The sequence below is a fragment of the Pelophylax lessonae genome, assembly GCF_965119305.1.
Source record: "Pelophylax lessonae genome assembly, chromosome: 3".
In the NCBI taxonomy this organism is placed as follows: domain Eukaryota; kingdom Metazoa; phylum Chordata; class Amphibia; order Anura; family Ranidae; genus Pelophylax; species Pelophylax lessonae.
In genome coordinates, this window is record NC_138770.1 from 619,085,644 (window position 1) to 619,101,973 (window position 16,330).

A 16,330-nucleotide genomic window follows, 5' to 3' on the forward strand; every position below is an offset into this window, starting at 1 on the left:
GGGTGGGGAGGGTGTACAGTGTTAATTCACCTTCTTATTTTTTCCGTAACAGGGAACTAACAATTTAAACTCTTATAATGGAAAATGTTTAAACTTTGACAATTTTTGAGCAGATTGCAATTTATAGTTATTTCTTTTTTTCTTACCTAAGCAATACATCCAACATAATTCATGATTACAATATGTTCTGTCTCTAGATACCAGTTTACAACCTTTCTCCACTTATGAATATCAAGTATTGAGCTGGAACAGTGCTGGTCATAGCTTCAGCAATGTGAGCCAAGTGACAACCGATCAGGACATACCGCAGGGAATACGTCCACCAAAATGGACCTTAGTGGGCAATCGTGAAGATGTGATTTCTCTGATGTGGAAGGAGCCCACCACATTAAATGGTATTATTATTTTTCAGATACCAGATTTATTGTGATAATTTGATTTTTATTTACCAAATATCCTCGTAAAGTGTGTGTCCAGCCAAAGCTTTTTTACTAGTTTTAGATAGGTGGAGGAAGGATTAGAACCTCTGTCAATGTCATTGATCACCGAAGCTCCCCTCTCTTCCTGCCCTGCTTAGGGGAGTTCTACAACAGGAATAGAGGGAAGAAAAAATGTTTTTCTTTGGGGACGGTTAGAACCTATGTCATTTTTTAATTAATGGCTTCCTCTCTTGTAGATTTACCCTTACTTCCTGTCCTGTGAAACCGTTGTCAGCAGAACAGGATGTGAGGAAAAACTTTTTTCTGTTTAATTAAATTTTTTTGAGCAAACATGGAAAACATAGCTACAATATTTTTGCATTATTTCAGTTTCCAAATAAAGGCCAGCCATTGGGTCGGCTTCTGTCGAAGGGGCATGACCAAAAAAGTTCTGCTAATCTGCCAATGGCTGAAAGCACTGACCGGTGTGCTCTGGTGGGGGGGGGGGGGGGCATGACCGGTGTGCTCTGGTGGGGGGGGGGGGGCATCCCCCTGTCAGAAAACAATAGCTCAGCAAGGAAGATCTCTGTTCTAACATTGTATTCTTAGTACAATGGCTCTCCTGAGCTCTTCAGTTATTTTTTGTTCAGCCCACGAATAGTGTATACTAGGCTTTATGGTGTTATGGAAAGTTATGCAAAAGAGACAAGATGATTGTTTACAAAAAAATATATGCACAAAGTGCCTATCACATGGCAACAAAAACACCCCCATGGGAGTACGGTTCTGACAGGCAAGGTAAGAACATCTGAAACGTTAAACAGAGAAATATGTATTGTAAAAAAAGCCTAAATAACATAGGACCTGATGGTCCATCGTTTGGTTACCTGGCTGTCGATGGACCCAAAAACAAGGTTCCACCAGACAAAAGTAACTCTTTTAAGGGCAAAACGTTCCTTAAAAAAAATGACTAAAGAAAAAACAGAGTGGAGAGAAAAGAATAGAAAAAGAGAAGAAAGTCTAGTCTATGTTCAAACAGATCCCCATCCGCAGGGCAGGGCTCTACTTAAAAAAAATCAGTAGGTTAAATATATAGATTTCTCAGAGGACCTCCAAGTAGTTAGTAATCCATGGATCCCACACCTTTTTAAATTTACTGACCTTGTTATGTAGCATAGCTGAACAGACACCAGGACATTTTTTGTTTAACCTGGACGATGGTGGAAACACCAGATGTCCACACCCTCGTTTTGCTGCCGTAAAAATAAAAGTCACCAATTTAAATTGTCTGTGGGTGCGGACAAAAGGCTTTAAGTTGAGGAAGGCTTTGAAGGGATTTTTTCTAAATCAATTGGTAGACTCTTGTTCAAAGCCGTTATATTCTCGGGCATTCCCACCAAACAGGAATGAAGGAAAATCTTTTTATAGATGCCCTGGATAGCCGAAAAACCTGACAGGAGTTCTAAATCTTTCCAATCTATCCCAAACCAGAAAAAAGTTTCAGATGCTGAGATACTCTTTAACTAATTCAGCTGTTTAGACATACTATGAAGTACTAAGAATGAACTGTTAATCACAAGCTGATGGTTTGTGATATAGCCATCAATCACTTTCATAGAACTGGTGGCAGGGTGATCCCCCACCACCCAGTGGCGGCTTCCCTCTTCCCGTGGTTCCTGGGTTCTCCCTATCTTACCAGAAGCCCAGGATCACAGATTCAATGAACAACAGAAATCTGGCACCAGAGCATCTTGAAGTAAAAATTGTCTTTGTTTTGTGGCTGAAACGCATCAATATTTTGTAGGAATTGAGTCCTTTTTATGTCATGATGGATTCAAATAAAGTCTACAATTTTTACTTCCAGAGCCCATTATGTCATTTTTGCCAGAGCCATTTATGTGTTTTTTGCACACGTTTAAAAAAAAATTATTTCAGCCCTGAAGATAATGTAAAACCCCCATATGTTATATATTCTCTGAAAGCAGATACCCTAGAGAATAAAATAGTGGTAGTTCCAATTTTCTAGGTCTAGGAAACACAAAATGTCAATAAAAACACACTAAAGTGAATTTTAGGGCAAACAAACGCAATAAATGACCCACATTTTTGAGTACAAATATAAATGACGAAGTTGCGCTGAGTAAATAGATACCCAACATGCCAAACCTTAAATTTGTGTGCGCCCGTGAAATGGTGACTTCAATACCCTTAATTCTCTATAGGCAACACTTCAAAGGACCCCTATAGGTATCAGTTTAGTGTTACGGAGGAGGTCTGGTACTAGAATTATTGCTCTCACTTCGGCATGCGCAGTGATATGTAACGTGTATCTCAATCAACGTTTTTTATGTATAGGCGCCCCCCGACACATTCGTACATGCATATATGTTGAGGGGAGGGGCCTCCAAATTGTTTTGGGGGGATTTTAAGGGCTTTGATGTAACTTATCTATGGACGAAGGATAAATTTTGCAGCGAACGCTGATTTTATTATTTTAGATTTTGACGGGCTATTATTTTTATCTTGTTATTCTTGGTAGTAGTTCTGCTTTAAATACACTTTAAGATAAACATTATAGTAAAAACTAAAACTATGTTTTCATTGAAATTATGCTATTGTCTCCTGTTAAAAAGAAGTATTTAAACACTAACAGTGTCTCTGTGGCTGTAGGGATTGTTCATTATGTACTCCTACGGGATGGAGCAGAGTGCTATAGGGGGGCAGAACGAAGCTTTCAAGATCGTAGAGGGATACAGCCCTATATAGAGTATACTTACCAGATTCGAGCCTGCACTATTGCTGGATGCCAAGATAGTGCTAAGGTAAGATTATATTAATGGATTGCAAAAACTAATTTTATTAACATTGTAATTTCGTATCAGTCGAGAATTAACCTAGAGCTCACAGTGAATCAGTCGCCCCTACATGGGGTTTGCTGCAAAATGGCCATTGGCTTCACCAGCTGACGGAATTTGTTTAAGCAAACCTATTTTAGGCCTAAGTTTTTTAGTTACATTTTTTTTTTATAAACAGCACCAGGAACAGTGCTTACATAAAATTGTCCCTTGTGCTGGTGGCTGCTCTGTTCATTAAAAGGTTCCCCTGCCATACTCCCGTAGCCGCAATCTTCCATTACTGACTATGCCCACCCTTTTCTATGTCTCCCTCCTCCATTCATAGAGAATGTCCTGTAGTTTCCATCAATGAAAAGAGATCTATGAAGGAAGGATGGGCGGATGAAGAATGACAGGTCCACTTTCCCCATTCATGGAGTGCTTTTTTCATTGTAAGAAGCAAAAGCACAGCTTCTGCGAATGGAGGGGGGGGGGGGGGGGGGAGCAGGCATAGGAGTTAATTTACTAAAAGCAAAAAGAGCTTAGTGAATGTGGTGAAGCTCTGCTGGTTTCCATCATCCAATCATGGGCAAACAAAAATGCAGCTTTTTTTCATTTTCTTTGCACCAGATTGCAACGCTGTATCTTGGCCTAGGCTAACAAGGCCCAGGCCTAGGGTGGCACTTTGCAGGGAGGTGGCAAAAAAAGCCGCCTCCTGCAAAAAAAAAATAGCCTCCTTCTGGCTCCTGCACAAAAAGAGTGCCCACTGGTTTGCTCTACACTTTTAGTGTAGCGCCATTCTTATGGGGAAAACTGGGCCGGAGGGCAGGGTCCAGGAGGCAAATTGGTCTGGCACCCCCCTAAAGTGGCCGCACTGCTGTCAATATGATCATAGTGGCCGGTGACCGGCCTGATGTTTGGACAGACTGGCGGCTACACTTAATACAACTGGCGGCCGCCAATACTAGTAAGTGTGGCACTTGCAGCAGGTTTTAGCAGCCAAAGGGTCCTTTCACATGGAGCGGACCATTTTTTGATCCGCTCCAGCACTTTTATTTTTTTATGGACACGGTCCGTATGTCCGTTTATCATCCCATCCGTTTGCGAATGATAAACCGAGATAAAGCATGTCAATGGGATTGCGGATATCAGCGAATGACACCGCTGACATCCGTCTTTGCGTTCCGTTTTTTTAAACAGAAGAAAAATAGGGTTCTCTTCCGTTCCAAAAAAACGGAACTGATAGGAAAGGACGCAAATCGGATGTCAGCGGATGGTCATCCGCTGACATCTGCAATCCCATTGACATTCATTATGTCCGTTTTTCATACGCAAAAGGATGGGATGAAAAACGGACCGCCCGTGTGAAAGGACCCTAATGCTCCACCTACCCTCCTTGGGGGAAAAGTTACAAAACATAATGTAACTTCTTCCCAGGGCTTTCTGTGTCAATAGTGCAGAGAGGGAAGCCCCCAGGTATGGCAGCAGAGGATTTTTATTCTTTGCATTCTCACTGAAAACTCTGAAGCGGGCATTTAGGTGATTTCCTTCCTGCTTGATAACTTCGAAGAGATATATAAAGTGATTACAGGATTATTTTCTTGTGAGTCTTACTTTGAGCATTGATGAATCTTACCTGTTGTTGAAATGATAGGGTTAATATTGAGAGATCTGGTGTTGGTGTAATGAAAATAACAGGCTTTTGTAGTCTTCTGGGTGAGAAATAAAGATGCAACATATATTTTTTTTTGCTCGTGGTTTTTGCAACCTGCTGATTTGTCTTAGGTTTTTCTCTATAGGAACATCTTTATGCCAGTTAATCCTGTTTTATTTAGCAAAAGGTATTGCAATTAAACATACACAGGTTAAAGATCTTTCAGTCTGTGTGTTGACACAATTTGGGGTCGTTTGTGGCCCGATTGAGTCCTAATTCTTTGACTAATAAACTGGTTTGTGAATATCACATGACCACCATCAAATAGAACATCAGCTTGGCAGGACCCCATCCCCGGTGTTCCTCCTGGGATAAGTGGCACCGATAGCCAAGAGTGGTACCTGTGTGGTCAGGTCAGCATTAGCACATAATTCATTGACAGGTGCACTTGAACTCCTTCTGACCTGCTTTTACTTGTGTTTTATGCAGATTTTGCATTCCAATAGACTTGCATAGGTATGGGAAAACCTACTTTAACCCCACAGCCCTGGAAGCTCACTGTTACGGGGGCATGGGTGGGCACAGAAATGAAGGTTTCAAGAAACAGAGCAGCCACCAGCACAAGGGACACTTCTCATTTAATGTAGGCACCAACCTTTGTGCTAATTAAAAAAAAATAAATAAACTTACGCTGCCTCTTTTTTTTTGTTATTGTTAACCTGCAAAGTAAAGGCATAATGTGCTAGTATGCAGCACATGCTAGCACATTATGTGAAACTTACCTGCAAACGAAGCCCTTGTTGTCCCTGCTGGAGGCCGCATCCATTTTCGTCCATCTTCCTTCCAGGTCCGTGGACTCCGGCTGTGTGACTGGCCGGAGCCTCCTGACGTCACATTATGCGCGGGAGCCGCTGGTCACGGCACAGAGCTTTGAAGGAATGGCTCAGATGGCAGTTCCTTCAGAGCGCATGCAGCGATTACATCAATGGTGGCATATACAGTAAACTTATCTTAAACGGTGCATGTTTAGGAGATATTTACAGTACGTATAGGTAAGCCTTATTATTATATTCAGTGGAACCCTAGGGTTCCTCCTGAGGTTGCTAGGGTTTCCTTGAGCAATGGGCAATTTCTGCCTCTCAGATACGTTTCCAATGACACCAATTCCTTTTAGCTATCTGTAAGGGGGTAATTCTTCCCAATGATGACAAGGGTAAGGTGCATTTACTGTCACACTAATGTGTCATGAGCTGTAGATTTTTAGTTTTAAGCAGGGGTTCCCCCGAGACCAGAAATTTATTTCAAGGGTTCCTCTGTGTTGAAAAGGTTGAGAAAGGATGCTCTATAGGGTCCAGATATTGCCTCATGCTACCAGTAGTGACACTGACCCTAGCCAAATGCAAAACTAGTGAAAAACAGTCAGAAAAGATGAGTAGGAAAAAAAAATGCCATTGGCTTCCATCTGTAAAACCATTCCTGTTTTGGAGGGGGTCTCATTGTAGCCCATCTAGTGCACCTGTCGTTATTTCATTAACACCAAAGCAGCTCAACCTGATTACCAACCCCCTCTGCTACTCAACGGACCATATCAATTTCCCAGGAGTTTATTTGACTTGATGCTATATTCTGATTAGAAAGTGTTCCTTTAATTTTTTTGAGCAGTGTATGTATATGTGTATATATATATATATATATATATATATATATATATATATATATATAATTTTTTTTTTTTTTTTTTTTTTGCATATACTGTAATATACATATGTTTTTTTTTTTTTTTTTTTTAATAAAAGGTAGTTGCAAACACAAAACAAGGAGTTCCCGAAAATGTCCTGCCACCTATTGTCACCACAGTGAACTCTACAGCGCTACATGTCAGCTGGACGGAGCCAAGAAAAACAAATGGTGAGATTAGAGAGTACCAGCTACACCAGGTGGACAGAGGTTTCATCCATGCCAGCTTATCAGGGAGAAAACAATATACAGTAACAGGTAAGTAAAACAAAGAAATGTAACCCAAGCATGAATGGGTGACTGTGTAGGCTGCAGAACTACAAGTTCCAGCATGCCCTGAGATCCACCATGGCAATATGTATGTAACGGGGCAAAGCACACAGACTGATGGTTTTGTGTTGGTGCTGATGGTAGGACCCACAGAGCAGACAATACATTTAGTTTCCACTCACATGAATATATATATATATATACACAGTGTGTATATATATATATATATATATATATATATATATATATATATATATATATATATATTTTAGTAGGGTCCTGGTAAAACAGCTCCAAATGGGGGGGGAAGTGGTTGATGGAATCTATGTTCCTCCACGGTTTCTTAGATTTTTCGATTCAAGGCTAAAATCTGCGAAGACGTTATGGTGAAGAGTGCTAGTTCTTTACACTTTATTAGTAAAGTCTGTTCCAGGGCTGGTTTTACTGGGAATCTGATAGTGCTCTGGGTGGGGCAGATTCCCAATTCCGTGAACCATAGTTTGATGGTCTCTGGCTAGGCCATGATTAAGGCAGCTGGACCTGGATGTCAGTGAGAGGGTGGATGTCTCCATTAGAGGAAGCAAATGGGAGCATGGCTGCTTGTCCCTGTAAACTTGGATTTTAACGTTGGTTCTGGAAAGGACACTTACCTTTGAACAAAGACTTTAATGGACTACGGACACAGTAAAAGCTCCGCTGAGTGGAAGTTTACTTTTGTTTGTTTTGGCCAGGAGCCAGTTTCTTTTGTTATGAACTTGAGTGTGGATTAAACATGACATTTTCTAAAGAAACTGTGAGCATGTCCCTGCCTTGAGTCTGATCCCCTACAATATATATATATATACACAGCATCTCACAAAAGTGAGTACACCCCTCACATTTTTGTAAATATTTTATTATATCTTTTTATGTGACAACACTGAAGAAATTACACTTTGCTACAATGTAAAGTAGTGAGTGTACAGCTTGTATAACAGTGTACATTTGCTGTCCCCTCAAAATAACTCAAAACACAGCCGTTAATTTCTAAACCGCTGGCAACAAAAGTGAGTACACCCCTAAGTTAAAATGTCCAAATTGTGCCCAAAGTATCAATATTTTATGTGGCCACCATTATTTTCCAGCACTGCCTTAACACTCTTGGGCATGGAGTTCACCAGAGCTTCACAGGTTGCCACTGAAGCCTTCTTCAATTGTAGATGGTAGATATTAGAGACCTTGAGCTCCTCCACCTTCCGTTTGAGGATGCCCCACAGATGCTCAATAGGGTTTAGGTCTGGAGACATGCTTGTCCAGTCCATCAACTTTACCCTCAGCTTCTTAAGCAAGGCAGTGGTCGTCTTGGAGGTGTGGTTTGTTATCCTGTTGGAATACTGCCCTGTGGCCCAGTCTCTGAAGTGAGGGGATATCACCTCCTCCCATGCTCGCCTCCAGGACTTTTCCAGAGCCTCTCCAATCCTATGGAACTCCTTACCCTTATCTGTCCAATTATCTCCTACTCTATTAGCTTTTAGGCGATCTCTGAAAACCCTTCTTTTCAGAGAAGCCTATCCTACCCACACTTAACAAATATACCTCCATTTTCTCCATCAGCCCATCCCCCACGGTTATTGCCTTTTATTTTACTTGACCCTCCCTTCTAGATTGTAAGCTCTAACAAGCAGGGCCCTCTAGTTCCTCCTGTTTTGAATTGTATTGTAACTGTATTGTCTTCCCTCACATTGTAAAGCGCTACGCAAACTGTTGGCGCTATATAAATCCTGTATAATAATAATAATAATAATGCTCTGCTTCAGTATGGCACAGTACATGTTGGCATTCATGGTTCCCTCAAAGAACTGTTGCTCCCCAATGTCGGCAGCACTCATACAGCCCCAGACCATGACACTCTCACCACCATGCTTGACTGGAGGCAAGACACACTTGTCTTTGTACTCGTCACCTGGTGCTGCCACACACGCTTGACAAAGTTTATCTTGGTCTCATCAGACCACAGAATATGGTTCCAGTAATCCATGTCCTTAGTCTGCTTGTCTTCAGCAAACTGTTTGCAGGCTTTCTTGCGCATCATCTTTAGAAGAGGCTTCCTTCTGGGACAACGGCCATGCAGACCAATTTGATGCAGTGTGCGGCGTATGGTCTGAGCACTGACAGGCTGACCCCCCACCCCTTCAACCTCTGCAGCAATGCTGGCAGCACTCATATGTCTATTTCCCAAAGACAACCTATGGATATGACGCTAAGCACGTGCACTTAACTTCTTTGGTCGACCATGGTGAGGCCTGTTCTGAGTGAAACCTGTCCTGTTAAACCGATGTATGGTCTTGGCCATCGTGCTGCAGCTCAGTTTCAGGGTCTTGGCAATCTTCTTATAGTCTAGGCCATCTTTATGTAGAGCAACAATTCTTTTTTTCAGATCCTCAGAGAGTTCTTCGCCATGAGGTGCCACGTTGAACTTCCAGTGACCAGTATGAGAGAGTGAGAGCGATAACACCAAATAACACACCTGCTCCCCATTCACACCTCAGGCCTTCTAACACTAACAAATCACATGACACCAGGAAGGAAAAATGGCTACTTGTGCCCAATTTGGACAATTTCCCTTAGGCGTGTACTCACTTTTGTTGCCAGCGGTTTAGACATTTACGGCTGTGTGTTGAGGTATTTTGAGGGGACAGCAAATTTACACTGTTATACAAGCTGTACACTCACTACTTTACATTGTAGCGAAGTGTCATTTCTTCTGTCTTGTCACATGAAAAGATATAATAAAATATTTACAAAAATGTGAGGGGTGTAGCTACAGTACAACGTATAGCAGTGATGAGTGTACAGCTTGCATAACAGTGTAAATTTGCTGTCCCCTCAAAATAACTCAACACACAGCCATTAATGGCAACAAAAGTGAGTACTGGTATGGGTAAAGTTTGCTTTAATATCGCTTTAATTATTTGTATAACCCCCTTCTCGCTGACAATATGCATTCATGCTGTCACACAGAAGCAGGCTTTTATCTGTGGGACCACATATATGCATATCTGCGTTCCGAGCACAAAGACCAGCTATCACTGGGAGCCCCGTGTCCCGTACTAAAGCATTTTAAAAAGGAATCAGTGTCAGTATGTTTTAAATAGGATAAAAAATTTTTTAAAAAAGCAAAATGTGTACTATTGTTTCTGGGCTGGGTATGAGTACAAATAATCTACAACTTACTTACAACTTAAATATCACCCAAATCGTCCTCTCCGCTCCTCTCAGGACCTCCTACTCTCAAGCTCCCTTGTCTCCTCCTCTCATGCTCTTCTCTAGGATTTCTCCAGGGCCTCTCCCATCCTCTGGAACGCTCTACCTCAACCTGTACGACTATCTCCTACTCTAGCTGCTTTCAGGCGATCCCTGAAAACTCATCTCTTCAGGGAAGCCTATCACACCTCCAACTAATCTTCCATCAGCTCATTCCCTACTCTTACCTCTTGTAACACCTGCCCCACCCCATTAGATTGTAAGCTCTTCTGAGCAGGGCCCTCTAAATCCTCTTGTATTTTATTGTATTGTATATGTACTGTCTCCCTCTAATATTGTAAAGCACTGCGTAAATTGCTGGCGCTATAGAAATCCATAATAATAATAATAACTTACACATATGTGGTAGCCCTGCGATTTTTAGGAGCAGGATAATTTTTTTTTGGGTTGTTCTTCGGTTATGGTAGTAAAATGCTTTTTTTTTTTTTTTTTTTTTATTTTGGGCCAGTTTTTCTTTGATAATATAAAAAAGGGGATATTCGTTACCATTTACCAATAAAAAGTCCAATTTGTTCTGAAAAAAGCAAGGTATAATCCACCTATATACACAAAGTAGTTTTAATAACACATGTCACAGCTGCAAAATTGTGTTCAGGCATTAACATTTGTTTTACCCTAAAGGCCCGTACACACGTACCGATCGTCGGCATACAAACGTCGGTGGACGAAGGATCTGCCGATTGTACGCGTGTTAGTATGGTGCCTCCGACAGCTGTCTGCGCACAATCCGCGGACAAAAGTCTTTCTTGCAAACATGAAAATTTTTGTCTGCGGACACCAGAACGGACGATTGTTCGCCTGTCAGTACACAATTCGGCCGACAGACCGCAGATTTGCAAGACTGGGCATGCTCAGAAAATAGAAAACACAGGGAAAGTTAACCATTACATGACATCACTTCTGCAGTCGGCGGACAAAATTCTTGTGCTGTCCTTGTGCTGTCTTTGCACTTTTCAGCAGACACCGACATCCCGGGGAGAAAAGAGGAACATTTGTAAGCCGACCATCGGTACGTGTGTACGGGGCTTAAGTCACTAAGAGCTTAAAAAAAATGCTGCGTGAATTTCATAATGCACAGAATATAACCGGCTATTACCATTTATAAGTAATAACGTCAATGAATATTGATCTGAGAATATATGATAGCCTTGAGAGTTAATGAAGGATTTTGTTTGGACCATGCTTTATTAGGTTGTCGTTTTTTTTTTTTTTCCTTTCTCTGGCTCAACTTTGGCTAAAGTGTTCTGAATATGTGAGTTTTAAATTTATTTTATTCATTTTATGTTTTGATTTTCATCGTTTGTTCTTTTCTAAGAAGCGAGATCGTGATGTTTTGCTGTGTTTGGTGTCTGCCTAGAAATCCCGGGCTAAGAACAGGGAACTCTGACATTGGCCAGAACATGCTTTTCCCTTCCCTGATTATTTTTAATTCCATCAAAGCTATGCTTCTATCATCCCTCAGAGGCTTTGTGGGAATTGCGGTAAATGTGCTTGTTGCGTGAAATCCATAAATTGCTTATAATCCTCTAAAGATGTTAAAAAAAGCAGGCGGTAATTGGAGACGGAAGTCCTCGGTTAATTATTTAGAGGTGTTATCAATGCTTTAAGTAAACTGAGGAATCTTCGGCTATCACACTGAGCTGGAGGCTTCTGGGAGCCCGCGTGCAGCCGCTATCATCTTCTCAAATTCTCTAATGCAAACAGCACATGGCAGCTTGTCAATAAAGGCCTTTTATATCATTTATTAGTGAATACTTCCACCGCCCTGTACAAAACAATTTGTTTCACCTTGTGTTACCATTACCTTACAAATGAGTTGGAGAGAACGCGGTAGAGAGAGATGCAGTTTGGGAAGCATGGCACTAGGTAAGTTGTATTGGCTGTTATTGTTTGTTACACTAATGGTCGGAACACTTGTAACATGTCCTATAACAACAGAGGAAAAGTCACAGGAGTTTCCTATTTTCAAGGACAGTTCGAAGCTTATAAAGCTGAACTCTGAGATAAGCAAATAATGTTTAAATACAAGTCATGCCTGTTCCTACCTGAATTCTGGTGTGCTTTGTGTATTTCTTCAGATCCGTGCAGTAATCCGGTGTGATACTTTCCCTTTGTGCAGGAACTTCCTGTAATATAGACCGCTCACTCCTGCTCCCTCTCCTTGTGCAGAGTGACTGGTCTTCTCTCCGCCCCCTTCTGTAGTTTTCTGTAGGTAGCCTGTAATGGGTGGAGCCTGCTTGGTCCCTCCCACAGCTCTGCTCTCTGCGTAGGCACAATGATGATGCCACTGATACTTTTATATGGTAAATCAGAGTTTGCAAAGGTGTTTGGTGCTCACAAAGTAGATTTATATCCCTTGTGGCTATTGAACCCTTTATTTCGTTATTTAACCCTTTGTTGCTGGCTCCCACTGGCCCTTTAGGGGTTTGGAATTCTGGGGGGTGGAACGGGGCTCGTGACCATGTGACCGCCGAGATCGGCAGTCACATGATCAGAAAACTCCCGTTCGCAAAGAGCGATTCTGAGATTTCTTTGAGCTGCCGGTCACTGTGCCAGGAGCGTAGTGTTGCCACAGCTCTATCAGCGCTAATGCATGCAAATATGCAGCTGCTCAGCACCAAGGCCTGGCCGCTATGAGGATGCATATTTGGGTGCGTTCTGTGCCTAGGGGTTAAAGTTTTTTAGCTTTATAGTAGCTTAAATCCCTTACTGGATGACAATTACCATAGTTATGTATTATAAAAAAATTGCCCTGTTTGTTTGTTTTTTTCCAAAAATAACGTTTTCACTTTAACTGCTTCCTGCCCGGCCTATAGTAAAATGATCGCCAGGCAGGAGTGTCGCCATTCTGGGTGGACCTCATATGATGTCCTTCCAGGATCGAGCCTCGGGTGCGCCCCACGGGCCACACTGCAGTGTGATCTGTCCCCCCGCTTTGTCCACCTGACACAGCGGATGACACATCAGTATACTGGGCTCTGGTACCATGTGATCACTGTGACCAGTCATAGCAGATCACATGACAATTGTACACAATGTATGTCTTCTAGTAATGCCATTCATTGTGTACTATTGTGATGATCTCTGTGATTGGTCACAATGATCACATGGTACAGACAGGGCCAATCACAACCCAGCTGTACCATGTGATTAGCTGTGGCCAATCACAGGTAATCACAATAGTACATAATGAATAAATTGATTTCATTCAGAAAAATGTGGTTGTTTATAACAGTGATATTCATTAGATATGATATTAGTGCAGTGTTACTGTGGTAACAGTGTATTGCTCCAGTCACAGTATATAAAAAACAAAAATTGTAAAAAAAGAAAAAAATATTAATAAAAAAAGGAAAAATATATTTAAAATTAAATATATATATATATATATATATATATATATATATATATATATATATATAATTTTTAAACTTACTGTCACCATTCAGTGTCCCAGATCACCGCCACAGCAGTTGTATGATGACACTGTACTGCACTACTAACAGTATGTGAAAAAAAAAAATTGTGAGTACAAATTACAACTTTAAAGCGGTTGTAAACCTGAAAAGGAAAAAAAAAAAAAACTGCAAGACAAAGGCATAATGAGCTAGTATGCATCGCATACTAGCTCATTATGTATTACTTATCTTAGAACGAAGCCCCGACACGGATCCCCGGACATCGCTGCGGGCGCTGCCATGATCCCTCGCGTCTCTTCCGGGTTCGGCGGCTCCGGCGCTGTGATTGGCCGGAGCCGTGATGACGTCACTCCCGCGCTTGCGCGCGGGAGTGATTTTCCGGCAAGCTCCCAGCAAGGAAAACTGAAGGTCCCCCCGGACCTTCAGAGCGCATGTGCCGCTCGCGTGAGAGGCTGCATGCACTGCAAATATCTCCTAAACCGTGCCGGTTTAGGAGATATTAGTTGTACCTACAGGTAAGCCTTATTATAGGCTTACCTGTAGGTAAAAGTGTCAAAAAGCGGGATACTACCGCTTTAAAAAACTCCCCATGCCTCTTACTAAATACCTTAGACTGTCTACTTTCCAAAAGGGGTCATTTGGAGGGTATTTGTACTGTCCTAACATTTTCGGGCTTCAAGAAATAAGATAGGTTGTCAGTACATCAGGATTGATTGATTTTAAGATAGATATACTGTATACTATAGTTTGTGGACTATAGACTAAATAATATACACTGATTTGGGTTATTTTCAGCAAAGAAATGTAGCGGAATACATTTTGGCCTATATTTATGAAGAAAGATTTTTTATTTGCAAAATTTATAACGAAGCTAAAAAAACACTTTTTTATTTATTTAGCAACAAAATAAAAAACCCAGTGGTGATTAAATACCGCCAAAAGAAAGCTCTATTTGTGGGAAAAAATGATAAAAATGTCATATAGGTACAGTGTTGCATGACTGCATAATAGTCATTTAACCACTTAAGCCCCGGAGGATTTGGCTGCTCAAAGACCAGGGCCTATTTTGCGATTCGGCACTGCGTGACTTTAACGGACAATTGCGCGGTCATACGACGCTGTATCTAAACCAAACTGATGTCCTTTTTTCCCACAAACAGAGCTTTCTTTTGGCAGTATTTGATCACCTGTGCGATTTTTATTTTTTGCGCTATAAACAAAAAAAGAGCGACAATTTTGAAAAAAAAAGTAAAAATCTAAATTTTTTAACATTTTAGGCCAATTTATTTTTCTGCTACATATTTTTGGAAAAAAAAATCGCAATAAGCGTATTTTGATTGGTTTGTACAAAAGTTATTGCATTTACTAACTACGGGAAATTTATGTCATTTTATATAGTTTGTTTTTTAACTAGTAATGGCGGCAATCTGCGATTTTTTTTTTTTTGCGTGACTGCGACATTGTGGCGGACAGATCGGACCCTTGACTGACATTTTTGACAATTTTGGGAGTACCAGTGACATTACTACAGTAATCAGTGCTATAAATATGCACTGTTACTGTCAAAATGACACTGGCAGGGAAGGGGTTAACTTTATTGGTGATCAGTGGGTTAAATGTATCCCTAGGGGCGTGTTTCTAACTGTGGGGGGCGTGGCTAGTGATGTAACCACAGAGACATACGATCCTACATAGCAGGATCGTATAGTCTCTGCCTTTACATCAGGGAGAATGACAGACGGCTGTGAGCCGCCGGTCACTCGTGCGGGGATGCCCGTGAACGAGCGGGGGCGGGAGTGCGCCTCCGGCGGCGCGCGCTCGCCCCCTACAGGCTCCTGGGCGAGCGGCGTACTACTACGCCGGTTTGCCCAGGAGCTGCTGACTGCCGCAGTAAATATACTGACGGCAGTCAGCAAGTGGTTAAAGTGTGACCGCGCTAAAAGCTGAAAATTGGCCTGGGCAGGAAGAGGTGAAAGTGTCCAGGTTTGAAGTAGTTAAAGCAGTGTTCCACCCAAAAGTGGAACTTCGGCTTTAAGTACTACTAAACCCCTGACATGCCACACTTGGCATGTAATTTTTTTTTGGGGTGGGGGAGGGGGTACCTAGTTTTGACAGGTACCCGCCCCCAACTTCCGCTTGGAGCACTGTGGCACCCCGAGCAGAAGTTCTTCTCTCCCCCTCCCTTCCTGCAATCTTCTGGGACATGTCAGAGTTCCCAGAAGATTACCGGCCAATCAAGACGCGCAGCGCGACTCGCGCATGCGCAGTGAGCACCCGGCTGTGAAGCCACAAGCTGTAGAGACACACTAGAGAGCAGAGGGAGAGGATTGGGGCTTCCGGCGGCTACATCGCTGGATCGTGTAGGACAGGTTAATGTGTGTAAGAAGAGGAGGGATAGTGGCGCTGCCTATAAATGAACTGAATATATAAGGTATAGCAAAATAAGTGCTGGTAATCTATCAAAAAATAACAATATAAAGTGACTTGTTGCTCATAAATATATAAAGAATATAACAAAAAAAGAGCAATCCTTAGTATAAATGGTAATACTCACAATAAATATAAGAGTGCAATATATAAGGTGCGTCTATAAAAATTATAAAGTGACTTGTGCATAAATTTATAAATAGTGATATCAAAAAATTGCAATAAACAGCAAATAACACTCAACAAGTATTACAAAAATTCATGCAA

The 16,330-nt window shown here is 41.6% G+C and overlaps 1 protein-coding gene across 1 annotated transcript in view; it reads left to right on the forward strand.

Annotated features, from left to right (window-relative positions):
• USH2A (usherin) overlaps positions 1–16,330 on the forward strand; it is a gene marked incomplete at its 5' end in the record, with an annotated part of 1,334,617 nt that overhangs the window by 1,058,208 nt on the left and 260,079 nt on the right. Inside the window, 3 exons of the mRNA XM_082250984.1 lie at positions 198–395; positions 3,090–3,241; positions 6,704–6,902. Coding sequence (XP_082107110.1) covers positions 198–395; positions 3,090–3,241; positions 6,704–6,902 — 549 coding nt within the window. The remainder of the gene's footprint in view (positions 1–197; positions 396–3,089; positions 3,242–6,703; positions 6,903–16,330) is intronic.